Below are 20,747 nucleotides of genomic sequence, written 5' to 3'. Positions count from 1 at the left end.
AGGGAGTTTACAGTCAAATTGTGGGAGAGACAAACTCAGACGGAGCAGGCTGCGAGCGGAGGAGAGGCAGCGGAGCGGCCCGCAGGCAGGAGTCGGAGGCGCGCTGGGATGGAAGGCAGCCCGGGAGGTCGGGAGCTCCGAGACGAGAGAGGGCGCTGCAGGCGACCTGAGAGAAGGGCCGCGGCGAGGGCCGGACGGTCAGCCACGCAGTCCGGCGGAGAATGTTCACTCCGGGAAACAGCGCCAGAAGTCACGTGGGGAGTTGCAAAGAAGCGGTTTTAGGCTGGATGATAAGGGAGAACTCTCCCCAAGTGGAATGGACCGCTCGGAAGGAGGTTATCTCCCCTAGCAGGGGAAGAGGCTGGACGATCACTAGACTAGCACGTGATCTCGGGGACGTCTTTTCCGGCACGAGGTGGGCGGGGAAAGCCACGCAGATTCCTTCTGATTGGGCGATCCCGCATCTGATTCCTCTCGCGGACAAGGTGGTCACTGGGGGCGGGGCTCAGTTTGTTCAGGTTGGAGCATGCGCGCTGCTAAACCAACGTAGACTACGACTCCCAGCTGGCACAGCGAACGCTCCTTCCTCTCCTTTTGCGCATAGTTTCCGGCGTAGCGTGGAGGGGTGGGGACTGGTGCGGCTGGCTCCGGCTCTTCTGAGCTCAGCTGAGGCTGAGGTGGGGGGCGGGGTGGGGTAGGCTCTCCGGGTCAACCATTGATACCTCCCCGCACCGGTCCCGAGCCGAGTGGGCCCGCCATGGAAGCCGTGCCTCGCATGCCCATGATCTGGCTGGACCTGAAGGAGGCCGGCGACTTCAACTTCCAGCCGGCCGTGAGGAAGGTGAGAGGCCGAGGCCGCGCCCCCTCCCCCGCCCGCGGGGCGCGACGAGCCCCGGAAGGCCCGCGTGGGGTGCGCTGGTGTCGCCCTTGGCCGCCCCCTGTCCCTGCCGAGCCCTCCCGCGAGCCGCGGTCCTCTCGGGGCTTTGCCTCGGACTCCGCCGGCCTCCGCAGACCCGGAGCGGGGACGTCTCCCGGAGATACTGAGGCTGACCCGCCCCTTTCATAGGGGCTCAAACTGGGCAGCACCCCCCAGCAGGGTACCGCGGGATCCGAGGGTCTCGGGCGTGAGCCCTTCCGCGCCTGGGGGTCCGGGCCCGAGTCACTTCGTGGCTCTTTAGGGACCCCTCAGGATGATAGACTCCCGGGCGCTTCTTCGGTATTCTGGAAGATTTCTTTAAAAACCCTTTGAACTTCTCCCATTTAATTAAGTAAATGCCACGCGTTCCGGTCCTCTCCCCTCCTAGTTATCGCACCTCCTCCAAGTCTGCTGCTGTCTTTTCCTCTCTTCCCGGCCTCCCCCGCCCCCGTTAGAGTTTTCTCTTCCCCTGACAAAAGATGTTTTTAAAGAACCTCCTTCCCCAAAAGACTTGGGGCGCCAGGACCCAAAGAGACCCGAGCTCTTAACTGTGACTATCGATAAGAGATAGCATTCTTGCGAAGCACTTGTTTGATTGATCTGGGGAAATAGGTGTCGTTAATGTTTCCGTTTTACAAATGAGAAAGTGAATTTGGAAGAAAGTCACTGAGGCTTAGGTTCGCGTTTATTAAGAGTTTTAAGGCAAGATTTGACTCCATTTCCTAGCTTAATTTTTGTGTCTTCAGACACTTATCAAGTGCTTACTCTGTGACAGGCACTGGGCGTACAAAGCAAAAGACACTTCTTAATCTCAAGAAGCTTACAGTCTAAAAGAAACATGGAAAAATATGCATATAAAGCTAATTATAATAAGTAGGAGATAATTAGCCAGGTGAGAGACTGGAATCGTGGGAGATTGGGGAAGACTTCCAGCAGAAGGTGGGATTTTTGTTAGCACTGATAGGAAGGCGGGAAGTCAGTAGCCCAAGTGCAGGAGGGGGGAGAGCCAGAGCGAATGCCTCCAGCTGATACACGGAGTGTCTTGTTCTCAGAACACCAGGAAAAGTCAATATCAAGTATCACAGAATCATAGTGTGGAGAATGAGGTGTAAGAAGATTGGCGAGGTAGGGGAGAGCGAGGCTGGGACAAATAGAGCCCATTGTATTTGATTCTGAAGGTCATTGGGAGCTGCTGGAGTTTATGGAGTAGAGGCATTATTACATGATCAGATGTGTGCTTAAGGGAAATCACTTTGGTGGTTAAATGGAGGATGCACTGGATTGAGGAGAGAATTAAGGCAGGTAGATCCATCAGTAGTTGTTGCAATCCCCTTTGACAGACCGGTGAAGCAGATGAACTCCTTCTTAAAGTACAAAATAATATGAAATTGCAAAGAAAATAATTATATTGAAATAGTGATGAGAATAATTTTTAAGTGTTAAAAGTAAGTAAGAACTCTTACTCTTTCTAGTCTCTTTTCATTTTACAGCTGAGACTGAGGCCTGACAAGTAGAGTTAACTTCCCCCAGGTTTCATAGGAAGCCATTGGCAGAGGCTCTTTTCAAATTCACTGTTCTTTCTTCTGTACCATGCTGCTTTTAGTCCTGAGAGATGGACCTTAGGAATCATTATAGTCTAATTGTTTTAATGTGAAATAAACACTTGCGATATACAGTACTTTAAGGTATATAGTACAGATGTGTCATGAGTTTTGTTTTGAAAGCAAAGAAGCCCATTTATCCAAATCATAGCAAAGCAGAAGTAAGAGAAGGGATACATAGGGAAATATATAGCAGACAATGCAGGAGCTCCCTCATTAAATGTGAGGTAATTCAGCTTAATCAGGAGAGTCCTAGATCTCCCCCAAGGGAAAGTTCCCCAAATTCTCTATATTAGCTACTGGGAATATGCATATGATAGAAATTGGCCATTCCATTTATGTCTTCCCAGCGTCGACAGGTGTGTTTTAGGTAGGTAGTGTGCTATCCCTATTATATAAGGGAGAAAACCATCATAGAGTGGTGAAGTGCCTCTGCTAAGATGTCAGGTGACAGGGCCAGCATTCCATTCCAGACCTTTTCTCCTGTACCTGATGTAGATTCTTTTATATTAGTTACTTCCTCCTTCTACAGGGAATGGGCCAGTAGTGATTCTCTATCTGGAATGAGATGTATTGCCTTCTACAGGTGTGTGAAGGAAGATGTGTATAAATTGATCTCTTGAGAACTCTTTAGCTGGTTGCTTGATATTCACACCTTAACATTGACAAACTGCCTTGGTCTTTCTAGTGCTTTACATTTTTTCTGTACAGTTGGGAAATTTTGGTGGGGGGTTAGAGTGGGTTCAACAGTAAGCAATATCCACTATTCCCCAATTCAGCTCGTTCCATTTTTAGAGAGTGCTTATTATTAGGAAGTTTTTCCTTATAAGTTTATATCTGCAGTTCCTGTTTGTGTTTCATGTTTAAAGGAAAACAATCCTTCAAGTGCTTAATTACAGCTATCATGTCTTTCCTAGTATATTCTCCAAGCTAGAGAAACCTGACTAATCTTCATGTAACTTAAATATTTATGATACATTAAAAGAATATGTCAAGAATTTGGTTACAACGCTGTGAATGAATGCTTTCTCCACAGATTGCAATCTCATTGCAACCTCTCCCAAAAAGATGGTCGTTTTTCAGTTCCTAAAAATTCATCAATCTTCAGACAATATGCCTTTCTGATTGGGACTTATACAACATCATTGAGTCACATTTCTCTCCTAAGTGGACATGCCAGAGTTTGTTTTTACTGGTATAGATTTGTAGCTCTCAGGTGACATGTACAGAATGAGGCATTAAAGTAGGACTTTAATGGAAGAAAGGAAAACTTACTTAGTTGTATTTCATTTAAATTGTTCTGCTAATCCTCCTAACCCTGTCATTTCACTGCAGTTCAAGGGATCTAGGGCTTCCAGGATGGAAGCGTTTACATCATGAAGATTCTCCTGTACTCTGACAAACTGACAATCGAGAAACAAATCTTATTAAGTAGTATCTTTTGAGATATCATAATTTTTTTTAAAAAATTATTTTCAGTTTCAAATTCTCTTCCTAAACCTCTTCTATTGAGAAGGCTATATATAATTCAATATGATTACACATGTGAAGTAATGCAAATGTTTCTATTTGAGCTGTTCTGGAAAAAAAAAATTAAATAGTGCTTCATTTTGTACCCTAAGCCCATTAGTTTTCGATATGGAGGGGGAGAACCTTTGTTTTTTAAAAAATTATGAATCCTTTGGAATTTTAGTGGATCTATATGTTGAGTTAAGCCTTTCACAGTTGATGTATTTTTTTCCTAATGAGAGAGAGCATAGTATAATAAAAAGAACATTGGATTTGGAGCCAAGAAACCTGGGTTTGAATCCTGACCTTATTTATTACTTTTGTGATCTTGAAAAAGATCAGGGCCTCAGTTTCTTCTTCTGTAAAATAGAGATAATAGCACTATATAAATATTAGTTGCTTATAAACATTGAGTGAGCTGCATCAATGCCATGATTGTTATCAGAAGAACCCCACTACTAAAGTCTCATAGACTAGGTTTGCAACAGTACCCTAAAGAAAGCAGATAAGCTACTTAAATACTAAGGCCTTTAGAAATGCCTTCCACATTTCATAGAAGCCAAGTGATAGGAGATTTAGTAAATTTGGTTTTTTGTCACTCTCAGAGGTGTTAGCATGCCTAAGAACAGTGAAGCCCTAAACAAAAGCTAAAGAACCAATAAGAAAAGGTTGGATGGAAAAAAATCTGTAACATTGGACTTGTATTGACTCCTTGCTTTCTACACACTTTAAAAGGTGGTTAGGAAAAAAGACATATTTTAGGAAGAGTATTGAGAGGAGTTAATCAGCCACAAGTCAGTTCTAGTGAGGTATATAAAGTGTCTGGAATTCAGTTACTTTGACAGAGGCCTATATATTGCAGAAAGGAACACTGCTATTTTCAGAAACCACAAAAGGATAAAAGTTGCCTCTAAACATTTGTCATTTTCTGGTATGCAAGTGAAGTACAATTTTGTGAACTTTAGCTCAGCTAGAAAAACTCCTGGGGAAGAGATAAAAAAAACAAGTTACTTGTTATTTTGCTTAAATTGGTGGTTTTAAAAAGATCAGAGGCTATCTTTTCAAACTGAACTTTTTCTGTTTCAGTTAAATTCAGCATTTATTAAGTACCAACTAGTTGCAAAACATTGTGTTCTATTTTCCATTTATAAAGTCAAAAAGAAATAATCCTGGTTTCCACTGAGCTCCCATTATACTGGGAAGAATACAGTATGTGCATAAAAGAATAAATACAAAACTTAACTTAAAGTAATCTCAAGAGAAGAAATTGTGGGAGATAATACCTAACTGGTGCTTTTAAAAGAAAATTGGGTTCTTTCCTAAGAGGTGAAAAGAGTACATTTCAGTTCCCCTTCTATCCAGTTATAGATCTAGTTTAGTTTCTGTCTTGTGAGAAAACTTTGCTCGGTTGTGGGAATTGGAAGTACTATTTGTACCCAGACCTGTGTATCTGGTAAGCTGGACAAACTCTCCTTGATTATGGTGACCAGAAACCCAGTCAGATCCAAAGATTGATGCAAGGAGTTTTCTCACAGTTATATGTCTGAAGCAACTTACACGTTTTATCTAAAAAAGGGTCACAGAATGTTCAATTGATTATTGTTTCCATGTTCCTATAATTATTTACAAATTCTTGGAGGAGCGGGGGGATAACTCTTTTTTCTGAGTTCAGGGTATTTCATCTGTTCTCTTTCCCCCTCTCAACTTGGAAAATCTCTCCACTTTTATCCAGTTAGATATCCTATTACCTACTATTGTATTGTTTCCCTTTTAATTAATTAATTAATCTTTTTGGGGTTAATTCTTTTTAATATATAAAAGTGTCACTCCTTGTATATTCAAGGTCCGAGCCTAAGCTAAGGAGGTCTGGTTCCAATTTATTGGGCATGTATTGCTTACTAAATCAATACATTCAGAAGATGGAACCTTTTTTCCCTAGTCATATCATTTTTCAACAGCCTGTGGTAGTAACAAGGACACCTTCTATAGCCCTCGTATCTTTAACCTTGATGTTTCATATTTTCCTCATCTCCCTATTCTGTATCTCTTCCTTAAGCTTATAGCATTTTTTCATGTATAGTAGAAAGAATACTGGATTTAGAGTCAAAACACCTGCCTTCTCATCCTATCTCTGACATTGTCTATTATTTGACCTGAAAGAAGTTGCCTTTTTTTTGGGGGGGGGGGTACACTAAGCCTGTTTCCTTTTTATTAAATAAAGATAATTATACTTGTAGTACCTGCCCTCTAGAGTTGAGGAGAAAACTCTTTGTAAATATTAAAGCATTAAAAAAATGAATTTTTTATTATCCTTCCTCTACCTCAGTTGTACAAACTCATTGAACCTTCCCCCCCCCCCCCCTTATTCCTCTCCTTGCCTTGAAGCTACCACTAAGTAATTTAGTGATAGAGGAGTTCCTTTTTCTTTTTTACTGGATAGATGCATCAGAAAAATACTTGTTCTTTGCATTCAAGTTGGAATTCTCAGTACATTTTCTCTTAGAAACAATGTTATAATTCAGTTTCAGTTTAACAAATATTTGTTCCATGTCTTCTTTGTACAGGATACTGTTAGGCACTATTTAGTAGGGAAAAAAATAAAAATATAGCTCCTAACTTCAAGAATCTTAGAGGTCAGCAGCCCTTTAATCTAACTCCTTCCTGAAGTAAGGGGAATGGAATGAAAGAGAGTGAGCATTTATTAAGCGCCTGTTCTGTGCCAGGTATTGTGCTAAATAATTTACCAGTATTTTCTTTGATCTTTACAATGCTGATAGGTAAATATTATCCTATTTAACAGTTGAGAAACTAAAGCAGACAGTCTAAGTGACTTGTCCAGAGTCACACAAATTAAATATGTCTGAGATTGGATTTTAAACTCTTTTTTTTTTTTTTTAATTATTTTTACCATCTGTAGCATTAAAAAAAAAAAAGTTTCAACTTCTCTCCTTCCAGCTCTTTTCTGATCATTGACAAGGCAAATGATATGACATGATATATATGTGAAATCACACAGGACATAATTCTATTGTAGCTATGTCACACACACAAAAAAGCAAGAAAATAAGAAAATTAAACTTAAATTTGCACACAAAGTTCATCAGTTTTCTCTTCAGGTGGAATTGTGATCTCTTAGTGTGACTCATTTCATTCTGTTTCAGTATATGTAAGTCTTTCCAGATTTTTCTGAAATCATCCTGCTCATCATTTCTTATATAGCATGATAGTATTCTATCTCAATCATATAGCACAGCTTTTCCCAACTAATGGGCATCATCTCATTTTTCACCTTTTTTTGCCACCACATAAAGATCTGCTGTATATGTATTTCTATGCATAAGTCTTTTCCTTTTTTCTTTGATTTCTTTGGGTTACAGAAATAGTAATAGTATTGCTGGTTTAAAGGATATACAGTTTTGTGGCCCTTTGGGTATAGTTTCAAATTATATTGGGCCAATTCACAATTCTACCACTGTCCCTATTTTTACACATCCCCACCAGCATTTTTCATTTTCTTGTATTCACATGTCACCTCCCATTTTGGTTTGAGGTGATAATTCGGAATTATTTGCATTTGCATTTTTATAATCAGAAGTGTGTCTAATTCATATGATAATCAATAGCTCTGATTTTTTTTTTCTATAAACTGCCATTCATCTCCTGTGGCCATTATCAGCTGGGGAATACTTTTTTTTTAAATAAACTTGATTCAGTTCCTCTATATATTTGAAAAATGAGGCTTTTATCAGAGAAGTGACTGAAAGCTTTTTTGACATTGCTGCATTGTTTATGGTACATTTTAGCAAAATTTAAGCCTTTAAAAAATTTATTTTTAATTTATGAAATAGAAACATTTCCATAACTTACTATAATAAAAAGATGATTGCATATGAAATTGCAAATATATTATGTATAACTTGCTATTTCTTTTAAATATATAATAGTTATGTAAATTTCCTCCCTTTTTTTTTCTCTCCTTCATGCCCTAGAGATGACTAGCAGTAGACACATATATGTACATGTATCTATGTATGTGTGTGCACATATATATGTGAAATTATTATATACATTCTCATTTCTCTGGATACAGATAGGGTTTTCCTTCATATGTTCTTTGTAGTTAATTTTGGTATATAACAAAATGACTTATTCATTCAAAATTGTTCTTAACTCTTATTTTTGCTTTGTCTGAGATTATGATTGCTACCCCTATCATTAATTATTATTTATCTCAGCTAAAACATAATAGATTGTGTTCTAACCCCATATTTTAACTCTGGGTGGTTATTTCCGTTTCAAGTTCTGTTTCAACAACATATTTTATTGGATTCTGTTTTCTAATCCATTCTGCTATCTGCTTCTGTTTCATTGGTGAGTTCATCCCATTCACATTTACAATTAGGATTATTATGTATTTCCCAGAACCTGTTTTCTTCTGTTCTCTCTTTTTTAACTTTGCCCCTCTTCAAAATTGTTTTTCTTTTAACTATTGTCTCCCTTAATCTGCCCTCTTTTTTGTTGCCATTCTCTCCTTTCTCTTATCCTCTTCCTTACTTCCTTTTTAGATAAAATAGATTTCTATATCCACCTGAGCGTTGGGGGAGGGGGGGTGTATTCTTCAGACCCTGTGATCCATTTAATAGTAGTTCAGTAGTTGCCTACAATCTCCTCCCTTTTTTCCCCACTTGATTGTCAAAATTCTTCTTTGTGTAACTCATTTGTGTGAGATAATTTTCTCATTCTTCTCCCTTCTTTCTTCTCCTAGTGCATCCCTCTTTCTTATCCCTTCATATTTTTTTTTAGTTCACATATGTGCCCTTTGTCAATGTAGATTCTAATTTCCATAATAATGTTAAAAGTTCTTAGGAGTTACATATCTTATGTAGAAATGTTTCAAAAAAAAAAAAGGATAATTGCACATGAAACTGCATATATATTGTGTATAATTTGTAATTTCTTTTAAGTATATAATAAAGTTATGTGTAAGTTTCTTTTTGTGTGTCTTATGATTTCTCTTTTGTGTTTATATTGGTTTTTGCTTCTTTTGAATCTTGTGTTTGAATGTCAGATTTTCTATTCAGCTCTTGTCTTTTCATGAGGAATACTTGGAAGTCCTCTGTTTCATTAAATGTCTTATTTTTTCCTCTGAAGGAATTATATCATTTTGCTTGTGGTCTATTCTTGATTGTAATCATAGCTTCTTTGCCTTCCAGAAATCATATTATATAATGTAGAATCTGCTAAATCTTGTGTGATCCTGATTGTGGCTTTATGGAATTTGAGATGTTTCTTTCTGTCTCTTTTCAATATTTTCTCCTTAATCTGGGAACTCTGAAAGCTAAAATAAAATTGGGAGTATTCATTTTGGGATCTCAGGTACTGATGGGTAAATTCTAAATTTTCATCTTACCCTTTGAATCTAAGATATTGGAGCAATTTTCTTTTATAATTTCTTGAAATATGATGCCCAAGCTTTTTCTTTTATCATAATTTTCAGGTAGTCCAATAATTCTTAAATTAGTTTTCTTTGACTTGTTTTCCAGGTCAGTTCTTCAGGAGAGATATTTCTATTTATTTATTTTTTTTCATTCTTTTGACTTTGTCTTATATTGTTTCTTGATGTCTGTTGAAGTTATTAACCTCTGCTTATCCAATTTTGATTTTTAAAGATTGAGTAAACTTTTGTACCTCCTTTTCTATTTGGCCAATTCTGTTTTTTAAAGAGTTCTATTAGGATAGCTAGGTGGTGAAGTGGATAGAGCACCAGCCCTAAAGTCAGGAGGACCTGAGTTCAAATGTGGCCTCAGACACTTAACACTTCCTAGCTATGTGACCCTAGGCAACTCACTTAACTCCAGTTGCCTTAGCAAAAATAAATAAATAAAAATAAAGAGTTCTTTTCTTCAGAGGATATTAGCACCTCTTTTATCATTTGGTCAGTTCTGTTTTTTAAAGTGTTATTTTCATTTTCTTTCCATAATTTCCTTGCATTGAATTTCCCCGTGTCTCCCCCACCCCAATCAGTTTTTCCTCTACTACCCTTATCTCTTTCTTTAGTTCTTCCAGAAATTCTTGTTGGGCTTGTGTACATTTTTTTTTTTCCTTTGAAGCTTTGCTTATAGCTGTTTTCATGTTGTTGTCTTCTTGTGTTTTGGTCTTCCCTGCCTTCATAGTAGCTTTTTATGATTAGGTCCTTTTTTGTTTGCACATTTCTTGACTTTGAACTTTATGTTAAAATTGGGCTTAGCTCACCTGGGTTCGAAGGCATTGTCCCAAACTTCAGGTTTTTCACTTGACTGTTTTTAGAACAAGTTCTAGGGGGTCTATAAGTTTTCAGTGTTTCCAAGGTGATGTGATCCAGGGAGAAACATGGTCACTCTGTTCTGATCTTTACTTTTAAGCCTTTGTAAGTCACAAGCTCAAGTGCTACTCTTGGTCCTTGACCTGTAGCCAGGTCCCCTGCCTCCCTGCAGCAATAAATGTTAATGTTCCTTTCTTCCTTGGAACTATGACCAAGGACACTGCTCCCTTATGACTGATCATAAGTGTTCCTCTCTGCCTTGAATTGCAAACCAGAACTGCTTATGGACAAGAGAGTTGCCAGTCAGTGGCAGCTGCATCCAGTACCAGCAAAGGGTCCCCGGAAATTTCATTCTGATCGGTTGTCCAATCCTTTTACTGTCTCTGGGTGAGAACTCCCAGTGCTGCTGCTGCGGCACCTGCCTTCCAGGTCTTCTGGCTTGCACTTCAGGCTCGCCCCCACTTTGATTCACAGACCTCTCTCTTGCCAACCTCCTAAGTTATTTTGGACTGGAAAAGTGTCTCACCTTGATCTTTTATTGGCTATACCACTCTAGAATTCAATTTTATATGATATTTTAAAAGTTTTTTGGAGGGGGATGTTGGGAGAGTTCATCTGGGTTGCTACCTCTGTTCTGCCAGCTTAACCTCAATTATGTCTTTTTTAACTTCAAGCCCAGTGCTCTATCCTCTGTGCCAGTGGGCTGCCTAGGTGAAAGAAAAAGAATACTAAATACAATACACACTCAATAAGGGGCCGTACAGGTTTTGCTTAAAGATTTAACTTCCAAGGAACAGACTTATTATCTCCCTTTTTATATAGCTTTAATTGTTAGGATTGATAAGAAGAAAAATTTCCTAACTTTGCCTCTTTGCAACTTTCAGTTGTAGCCCCTGATTATGCTCTCCGGAACACATTTAATTCTTTCACCTGACAGTCTCTTAAGTGCTTCAAGAATATTTATTTGGAAGAGTTGAGACTTAAACAAATGCACAAAACAAGCATAGTATGAGGCAAAATGTGGCAAATGCTGGAGGCAGTACAAAGTACTATGTGGATTCAGGAAGTTTAACTACAAAGGGCTGAAGAGGCACGGCTAAAGACAGGATTTGGAAAATTGCAATCTGTAGAACCATTCTCAATTGAGTTTAGGATTTTGCAAGGAAAGCTAGGGAAATCCATTGGGAGACATGTTGTCACTGTTGTTTCATGGAGGAGACTTGTCACCAGTGATTAAGTTGGCTGAAAGGCTTAATGGTTGAAGTTTACTTTTCTTCATGTTTTCCTTTCCCATTACCAGCAAAATCAATTTAGCCTAAAACTGAACTCATTTTTCACTTCTATCCTCAACTTAGAATTGTAGTTTTTTCAGTTTAGAACAAATTTAGATCTGCCTCTGCCCTGTCTTCCGGCTCTAGTTTATGTGTGACAGTCCATCAGACACAATACTACCCAATTCTTTAATCTCAGACAAATCACTTAATCTCTCTGGGCCTCAAAACTTTGTATCTAGTATGAGAACACTGAACTAGATCGTCTCTAAAATCCCTCCTCGCTTTGACATTCTGTGATTCTAACCTTTTAAAAATAACTCTCTTATCATTGTTAATCTAGTGGTACCCATTGCCTTCAAGATAAAAGTCCAAAATCACTTAGACTAACATTGCCTTAATTTACCTTTCTGGCCTTATCTCCCACTACTCCCTTTCTTAACCTTTGCTTTAGACAAACTTTCTTTCATATATACTTTGTACTTTCTTGGCTCTGTGCCTTTCTCATATTCTTTTCCCTGTTCTTCTCATGTGTGGCTATTTAGGATCCTTTCTGGTCCTTTTAGACTTGGTTCAAATACCATTTTTTAAAAATGTATTTTCTGCCCCCAGTCCACAGAGATCTTTTCTTCCAATGAATTCTATAGGTATTTGTTAGCTAAACTGTTCATTTGGTACTTATACCTTGCTCTGTTAAGTTTTCTTTTATTTGTGTTTTATCCCCGTTTAGATCATATGATACTTAAAGGAGAGATACTTTTTTGTGCTCTTTGTCCTGTTTAGTCTATCCTTTTAATCTCTTTGGATTCAGACTCTGGATTATATCTGAATAACCCACTTTAGATTATAATTAGTTACATTAACTGTATCTGACAAAATAATACATAATCTACTACCTCTGCAGAAAGGGAAGAGAGAGATTACACAGTAAATTAGTGATCAAACCAGAACTTAAAGCAATGTGTCTTGATTCCCCGGCCAGATCTCTTCTATGTTAAAAAGATGCTTTACCTTTCATCTCACTTTGGGACAGGGAAGGGGATCAACAGTGTTAATAATAGGCAAATCTGTAATGCTGAAGGGAACCAGATTCCCTAGAAATCCATTCTGCATTTTGTGAATGGATGTATGCTAAAAAGCCCCAGAGAAGGAATTGTAGCCACTTTCTAGCCGTGTGGTCACATCAAGATCCTTGTCACTATTAACAGATAATTTGAGTGCCTATTATATATAGGACACAATGTTAGATGCTGGAGAAACAGAGATATTTAAGAATCCTCTATTCCATGTCAAACATGAAACTTGGACATTTGTGCTAAGTTCTGTGCTTTTGTCCTTTAATTCACGTTTTTTCCTCCTTCCTGGAATACCCTTGCCCCTAATTTCCATGTCCTATCATTTTAACTTGAGCAGAAAGTGTGATGAAGTTTAAGAGGTAGATAAGGATTTGATCTTAGGATATATATATATTGGAACAAGGAGAGACTAGAGACAGGTAGATAAATAAATTATTGGAATATATTGGTGTTGCTTATGTTGATATAATTAGGTTCTGAAGTCAGCATTTTTATGTGATGATCATTTTAGTTAAGATTATCCTTGAAAAATATTAAATTATATCAGATTGCTCTTTTGGGGCAAAGGAAGAAAATTTTGGAACATAAAGTTTTACAACTTTCATTGGAAACTATCTTTACATGTATTTGGAAAAATAAAATACTATTGAAAAAATCTTAAAAGTCTCTTATATCAAAGAATATAGTTTGTGTCCTGACACAGGTGACTCTGAGATGGTTCCTATGGAAATAATTGAATAGAGATTTTATTTTTCTCTATGCCAACTAAACTATTAAGAGAGAGTTAGAATCTACATTTACTCAAAAAAGAAGGAAATGAAAAACATTTAAATCTAATAGGAAAACTTGATTCAGAAAAAAGTAACAATTAAAGGATAAGTATGATTATATTAGAGCAGGGATTGTTAACCAGCAGCATGTAAACTTTTAAAAATATATATTTTGATAACCATATCAATATAATTGGGGTTTTTTGTAATCCTCGTTATTTAAAACACATTCTAAGAAAGGATCTGGGACTTTATCAAATTACCAAAGGGGTGCATGACCACACTCTCATATTTTTCATTGCTTCACCATGAGATGAGAGGAAACAGAAAAGTTGAAGGTAATACAACAGAGCCATCTAGCAGATGAGGAATGCGAGAAACAACTACTAAGACTAGTCCTTTTAATAACTTTACCATCCTAAGCAAAATGACTAGATTGTAATTATGATCAAGAGAAAAATCTAGAATCAAAATCTGTGTGGCAAGGTACTCATATGAGAGGCATATGGGAAATATATCTCTCTCATCTTCCTCCAGGGCTGAATGTTGTTGTTAGTCCTTTGTTTCTCAAAGATAACATGACATCAGGGAAGGGTGGGACAGCTAGATGGTGCAGTGGATACAACACCAGCCCTGAAGTCTGGAGGACCTGAGTTCAAATTTGGTCTCAGACACTTTACACTTCCTAACTGTTGTGTGACCCTGGGCAAGTCACTTAACCCCAATTGCCTCAGCAAAAAAAAAGATTAGGAGGCCAGTGCAAAGTCACCTGCCTCACTTTCCCCTTCAGAGCTTTTTAAGCTAACTAGCCTTTTGATAAGAGGCAGTGGCTTATTCTGTACTTAAGGCTAGGTTTAAAAAAAAAAAAAAAGAAAGAAAGAATAGAAGCAAAGAATGGTCCTTTTACTACCTAGTCACACACACACACACACACACACACACACACACACACACACACACACACACACACACACACAAATTCTGTCTGCAATGGGAAGACCTCGGAGTTTCTGACCAAAACAGAAACAATTGCTGTTTTTGTTCGCTCCAGGAGGGCCCAAACTATGACCAATTGGGCTTGGCCTTAGACCTATTGTTGGCCATTAATGAGCCAGAGTGATTTGAGTTTAAAGTATGGTCCTTAAAGAAACCTAACCTGAAAATCCCAGGATAATTTGGGAGGTTTCTGTGATCAAAAAAAAAAAAATTACATTTCTTAAGGCACAGCACCCACAGGGAGGGAGGGAAAGGAAGGAAGGGAAAAAAAAGGAATGGCAAAGTTAAATTGGCTGCCAGAGTTAGTAATAAGGGAGAAATCAGGATTCAATAACTGACTGGATATGAGAGATGAGGGGTAAGCATGAACTGGGTTTTGGGAAGTGAAGGGGAGCAAATGAATTGACTGAACAGGAAAGGCCTAAAAGAGACCAGATTTTGGTGGAAAAAAATGATGGGTACAGATTTAAATGTTTGGAGTGCCGATAAGGTTATGAGATAGAAATGTCAGGTAAATCTATGTTTACCCTTGTATACAGAAATGTGCCTCTGTCTTGGATGGCATTCACCAAAGAGAAAATTGAAAGTGAAAATCCATCAAGTTGTTCTGTCATCTAGTCCACATCTCACTATCTTTTCCACAAGAGTACCATTAGAGACTTTGTCATAGATTAGATTCAGCAATCAAATATAACAGTTCTTCATCAGCACCCAAAGATGTAAGTCATCAGGTTGGGTAACTTGAACTCATTAATCTTTTCAGATTAATCGAGAGACAGTATTTGGTTCAGAGTATTTATCAGATTTTGTTAAGTCAAAAAAAAAAGTAATCTTCAAAACATATCAACATTTTAATTCAGTGAACATTTAACATGTGTGTTAGACTGAGAGAAGGAACTTTTTAAAAGTTCTGTCCCTCTCTGTGAGTATCCCAGTCACTTAGCACAGTGCCTACTGTGTTGACTTGGAGGTGGTGTGGGGTGGTGTGTGTATATGTATAGTATAAATAATCAAATGGGAATAAATAGATGAAAGATGGATGCTATTAATAAGGAAGAGGAGTAAATTTTTTGAGGAAAATTAACCTTGATTTAGAAGATACTGAGTTTGAAGTACTAGGAAGACAGTTCAGATAGAGATAGGTAGTAGGCTGATTAGAATCATCTAAATATAGTCATACACTAAAGTTTGTGAAGTAAATATCTTTTTTAACCTTCTGTGTAGGTATCATGTTCTATTTTGTATCATGGTTATTTGTGTACATGTTTATTTAATGTTTATTAGAGTTAATATTCCGAGGGCTATGGCATATATTTTTTAAGCTCCCAGAACCTTGCATAGATGCTTAAAATTAGTTGAACTCAAGGCCTTCCATAATCTGGTCCCAGCCTATTTCCAGCCTTTTGGTTAAAACCTATGATTTAATTGATCTAGGGATGAAGAAACTTCCTTTTTCAGTGTAGAACAACCACTTTTTTGTAACTTAGAATTGTCTCAGCTGCTGATGGGTGAAATGACTTGACCTGGGGTTGCAGTCATTATGTGTCAGGGAGGGCTTGAACTCCCTATTCCTCATTCCAAGGCTGATTATCTACTATGCTGTCCTGCCGTTCTAACCACATCTATGATTATTTCTCTATGTTTTGCTCAGACTTGGAGCTGGACATCCTCCAAATATATATTAAGGTTTCCCGCCTCTATATTTTTGTTTATATCAGCTTCTAACCTGGAATGCCTGTTAAAATATTACTTGCCTGTCTTTGTTGAAAATATACCAGCAGCCTACTCTCCAGGCCTTGCCACCTGCCCTGCTAGTTTTTCGGCCTGAGGATTACCTCGTTTTCCTATGTGCCATGAATTGAAAATAAACATGAATTTCCTTTATGTATTGATTTCCTCCAGATAGAACATGAGCTCCTTCATTTATAGTCCTATCACTTAGCACAGCGGTTGGCATGTAATAAATATTTTAAAAATGTTTTTCCATTTCATTCTATTGGAATGACAAAAACTAATTGATATATATGGAGAATGAACCTCAGATCTTGGCTTCATTAGCACCTAATTATAGCCCACTGAACTCCCTAACTGCAGACATATGTGTCTACAGGCCTCCATCTCAGCAAAGTTTAGCTGAATGCAGGAGCATTTCCAGAGAACCAACTTAGTGTTATTCAGCTTTCTCTTTTATCTTATTCTGGACACTAAAAGGATTGTTTTTCTTCTTGTTCACCTTATGGGGATTTCTGCCCATTTCCAGATTTTCTAAATTAATCCTGCTACTCTCTTATCTTGGACTAATCTTTGAACTATCTGGGAATATTGGATTATGGAATAGTATATGTGGAAACACAGGTTTGCTTGTTATACCAAAACCTTTCCTGGTGTTGTACAATTATTTTTATGTTTATATCCTTTTTTACTTTATTATACTGTTGAACAGGTTAATGCTTTTCTCTACTTTTCTTCAACGTACTAGAGCACATTTGCGATCCCAGACTCTAATAATGGTAAAAAATAGTGCTCTTTTCTAGATGTTCCAAGATTTGAAAAACCGGGGATAAATTGAAACTAAACTCTTAAGCCAAGTGCTGGAGGGTCTGGAGTACTAAATAGGAACTTGGACAGGTTGAGAATTAAGCGGGCAAAAACAAGCTACATAAGTCTTTATTCACTCCTTATCTTTCCTCTTTAGTTTGTCCTCAAGAATTACGGTGAGAACCCGGAGACCTACAATGAGGAGCTAAAGAAGCTGGAGCTGCTTAGACAGGTAGGGATATTAGCATCCGCAGATGGTACATGTGGGTGAATTGATGTGACAGTGAAGCAAGGGAGCAGGGGAAAGGGATCGTCTCAAGCTGTATTCTCTGACTCAGTGAGTTTGGAGGTGCCCTTTCCCATTGCCTGCACTTAATACAATTTTGAATTTCCTGTCCTATGCCCCTTGATAAATTTGGAGAATCTTGAGAATAGGCATTATAAAAAGATTATGACAGCTAAATGAATTCTCTGCCTGAATGTTTATAATCTTTGGGGACACCTGAAGCCTCAAAGAAAAGGATCCTTGCTTTAGAGTCATTATTATCCCCTTTGGAGGTAAGAGTTGGATTTGCCTGCATTGCATGTTCCAGTTTTATGAGAGAGATCTGCCTCAAAACAAAGCCTCTCTGGAAACAGTGTGTCTGGCCCTGAATTTTCCAGTGAGGAGAGTGGATTAAGGTTAAGAAGGAATTGGCAACTGCAAACCAAAAGCCTGAAGGAAGAAGGATGGAAGGGGAAGTCACTTTACCTTTCAGATTTATCTAATTGTCTTCTATTTTTAATTAGTGAGAAATGGTTGCTGGTCATCTATGATAAGACAGGGAGGGAAATTCGTTGGAATTTTTTGTTGGGGTATTGTCATAAATTAAACTGTAACGTAAGTAAAGTAAATGTGTTTTGTCCCCTCTCGATTGTGATTTTAAAAAGATCTGAAACTTTATACTTAAAGCATTTGTACATTCTAATTTGATGTTACAAACCTATGAGGTAGGTAGGCAGGTATTACCCACATTTCAGTGACTGAGGAATAAAGGGGGGAAATGGTTTGGCCGAGCTTCACGTGATATGTTAGTGCTAGAACTAGTATTTCTTATCCACCTCTTTTTGATGGTAGCTTGTGTATCTTCCACTAATTCCCAAAACAGTTTGAGAACTTTCTTCCATATGCTACCCTTATGGAGTGTAGGAATTTCTTCATTTGGAAGACTATACACTAAATTGTAGAGATGTAGGGAGATTTAGGGGAAGACTGGTGGTTTGACACCATTATGAGTGTAGTGTAGAATAATCCGAGACTTTCCTTACCCATGTGCTGAGTCAAGATCCTCCTCCTTGGTAGAATCCCAGATTTCAATTTTTTAAATTAATATTTTTGACTAACAAAATGTTTTTTTTTTCTCTTTTCTCAATTCTTTCACCCATTAAAAAAAATTTAAAAAAAAAAAAAGAATTAGAAGAAAACCTATAAAAAATGTGCATAGTCAAGCACAGCTAATTCCTACTTTGGCCAGAAATATATATGTCTCCGAATGATCCTATTGGGTGAATGTGATCCTATTTCCCCAAAGAGGGATGCTCTGTAGCAGAAGTTTAGGGAAGCTGCCTCTAGTGACAAAAAAAATGGTAGAGTTTTAAAGAAGATGAACATCTCCGTGTCCTGAGACAGCAGCATCCAAAAGATATTGGGATTACTGTTTTGGTTTTTGTTTAATTATTAGTATTATCTTCTCTTTTTTGCTTACCTGTAGAGCCTGGGGCTAGTAGTTCCAGTGTCTTCTAATGGGCAGTGGACTGGGTGACTTGAGGTCCTTGCCAGCTTCAGATCTGTGACTTGAAACTGTCTTTAGATGTTCCTTCTCTAAGGGTCTGGAGCTTTGGGGACAGGATGTGGGAAAATGCCTGACAAGTGTGAGCTGCTGCAATTGAATGGATTGTTAAGTTTGGGGCACCTAGCTGTAAGCTGACTCTATCTGCACATTATGCTGTCTCTTTAGCATTCCTAAAGTCACAGGATCATAGATTCAGATTTAGAAGAGACCTCCACCCAATGCAGCCCCTTCATTGTACGAAAAAGGAACAGAAAACCCAGGGAGAGCTTGCCCAAGGTCACCATAGGTAGTGTCAGAAGCAAGATCACTAAAAGGTCCTCTTCTGTTCTTCCCTCCCCTTGGTTCCCCAGAATGCAATCAGGGTTCCTCGGGACTTTGAGGGCTGTAGCATCCTGCGGAAGTACCTAGGTCAGCTCCATTACCTGCAGAGCCGAATCCCTATGGGCTTGGAGAATGAGGCGGCTGTCCCCATCACCTGGTAAGGACAACAGGAAAGGAGATGGGTGTGGCGGGGCTCGGAGTGGACTCTCTCCCTTGCCAAGCCCAGGTCACAGTCCTTAGTACTCCCCGGTTCCCCCATTAGGCCAGCCCAGAGTAAGGACCAAGATGAGCAGGCATATTACCTCATCTATTAGGAACTCTGGGTTTGCTCAAAATGCCCTCTGTTCCTCTTTCTGTAAGATGGTAGTATCTCCCATGCCTTTCTAACCCTGGGTATTTCTTCTGTCCGAGAGATGAGGGGGCCCTGGCTTCCCTAATAACATGTGCCTGCTGTATTTGTAGGACGGAGATCTTCTCTGGGAAGTCGGTAACTCATGAGGACATTAAGTACGAGCAGGCCTGCATCCTCTACAACCTAGGTGAGCTTCTCTCTCTCCACTCCCATTCAGAGGCAGCTCCAGAGAGCCAGGGTCTTCTTGAGAACTAGGGTTTGTGCCTTCCCTTTGGGACTCTTGTCTCCTTGCCTACCTCTCACATGACCCATGCTCAGGGGCCCCAAGGGCTGGAGAGATGTTAATTACTGAGGAAAAACAGTGACTCCTTTCAGGAATCCCAAAGTATCTTATACCCCAGCTTAGGTTAGCCCACATCTCTTTGCCAGGTCTCAGTTTTTCTGTGAGTACAATTGGAACAATTCTAACTCTAATTTCCTGAAAAGCATAAAGTTGTATGGCTTTGGTGATCCAAACCAGGGAATTCCTTCCACAGGTATCCTCAAAGGGTGCTAACGATTTTTTTTTTTCTATTTTGTAAAGGGGCTCTTCATTCCATGTTGGGTGCCATGGACAAGAGGGTATCTGAGGAGGTGAGAAGCAGGGCCTGCCAGGCTTTGGGGTCAGGCAGCAGGGGAAGGGCATGTGGGCCAGGGGGCTTTGAATTCCCCTTCCTTGAATCAGCTTTTCATTGATTCTCTCCCTCAGGGTATGAAAGTTTCTTGCACACATTTCCAGTGTGCAGCAGGTGCTTTCACTTATCTACAGGAGCACTTCCCTCACTCATACAGTGTGGACATGAGCCACCAGATCCTCAACCTCAACATCAACCTCATGCTGGTAGGCCCTACCACTCTGTTCTTGTGGCATCTGAGAGAGCTGAGTGACTAGAGCTTTGCTCTTTATCCCTCTCTGTGGGGGCTGACTCTGGTGCAATCTGCCCTGAAGAGCTGGCTCATAGACAAAACTGAAAGCAGCCATAGCACACAAATGTTAAGAGTTCAGACAGAAGGTCAGGTCACTGGTCACTGGCTGTGGTTAGGGAAAGTTTCAGGGATTTTGAAAGGCACTGGGGATGGCTTTCCAGATGTAAAGTAGCACAATTAAATGCATAGAAACAGAAGATGAGAATGGGGTTTGAGGAGGACAGCAAAGAGACAAGTCTGAGTAGAACAGAGGATTCTTTTAGAGGAAATAGTGGGGTACAACCAAATTGGGCAGGAC

At 39.1% G+C, this 20,747-nt stretch overlaps 1 protein-coding gene across 2 annotated transcripts in view; it reads left to right on the top strand.

The window, feature by feature from the left end:
• Window positions 1-600: 600 nt before the first annotated feature.
• PTPN23 (protein tyrosine phosphatase non-receptor type 23) overlaps window positions 601-20,747 on the top strand; it is a 31,272-nt gene continuing 11,125 nt past the window's right edge. For both annotated transcript variants that reach the window (XM_074283096.1, XM_074283097.1), the window contains exons 1-6: window positions 601-841; window positions 17,136-17,210; window positions 19,161-19,288; window positions 19,594-19,670; window positions 20,067-20,116; window positions 20,232-20,363. In XM_074283096.1, coding sequence (XP_074139197.1) covers window positions 758-841; window positions 17,136-17,210; window positions 19,161-19,288; window positions 19,594-19,670; window positions 20,067-20,116; window positions 20,232-20,363 — 546 coding nt within the window. In that variant the 5' untranslated portion in view covers window positions 601-757. The remainder of the gene's footprint in view (window positions 842-17,135; window positions 17,211-19,160; window positions 19,289-19,593; window positions 19,671-20,066; window positions 20,117-20,231; window positions 20,364-20,747) is intronic.

Source organism: Sminthopsis crassicaudata, chromosome 1 (genome assembly GCF_048593235.1).
Source record: "Sminthopsis crassicaudata isolate SCR6 chromosome 1, ASM4859323v1, whole genome shotgun sequence".
NCBI classification, from domain to species: Eukaryota; Metazoa; Chordata; class Mammalia; order Dasyuromorphia; family Dasyuridae; genus Sminthopsis; species Sminthopsis crassicaudata.
This window is presented reverse-complemented; position numbering and strand designations above follow the sequence as displayed.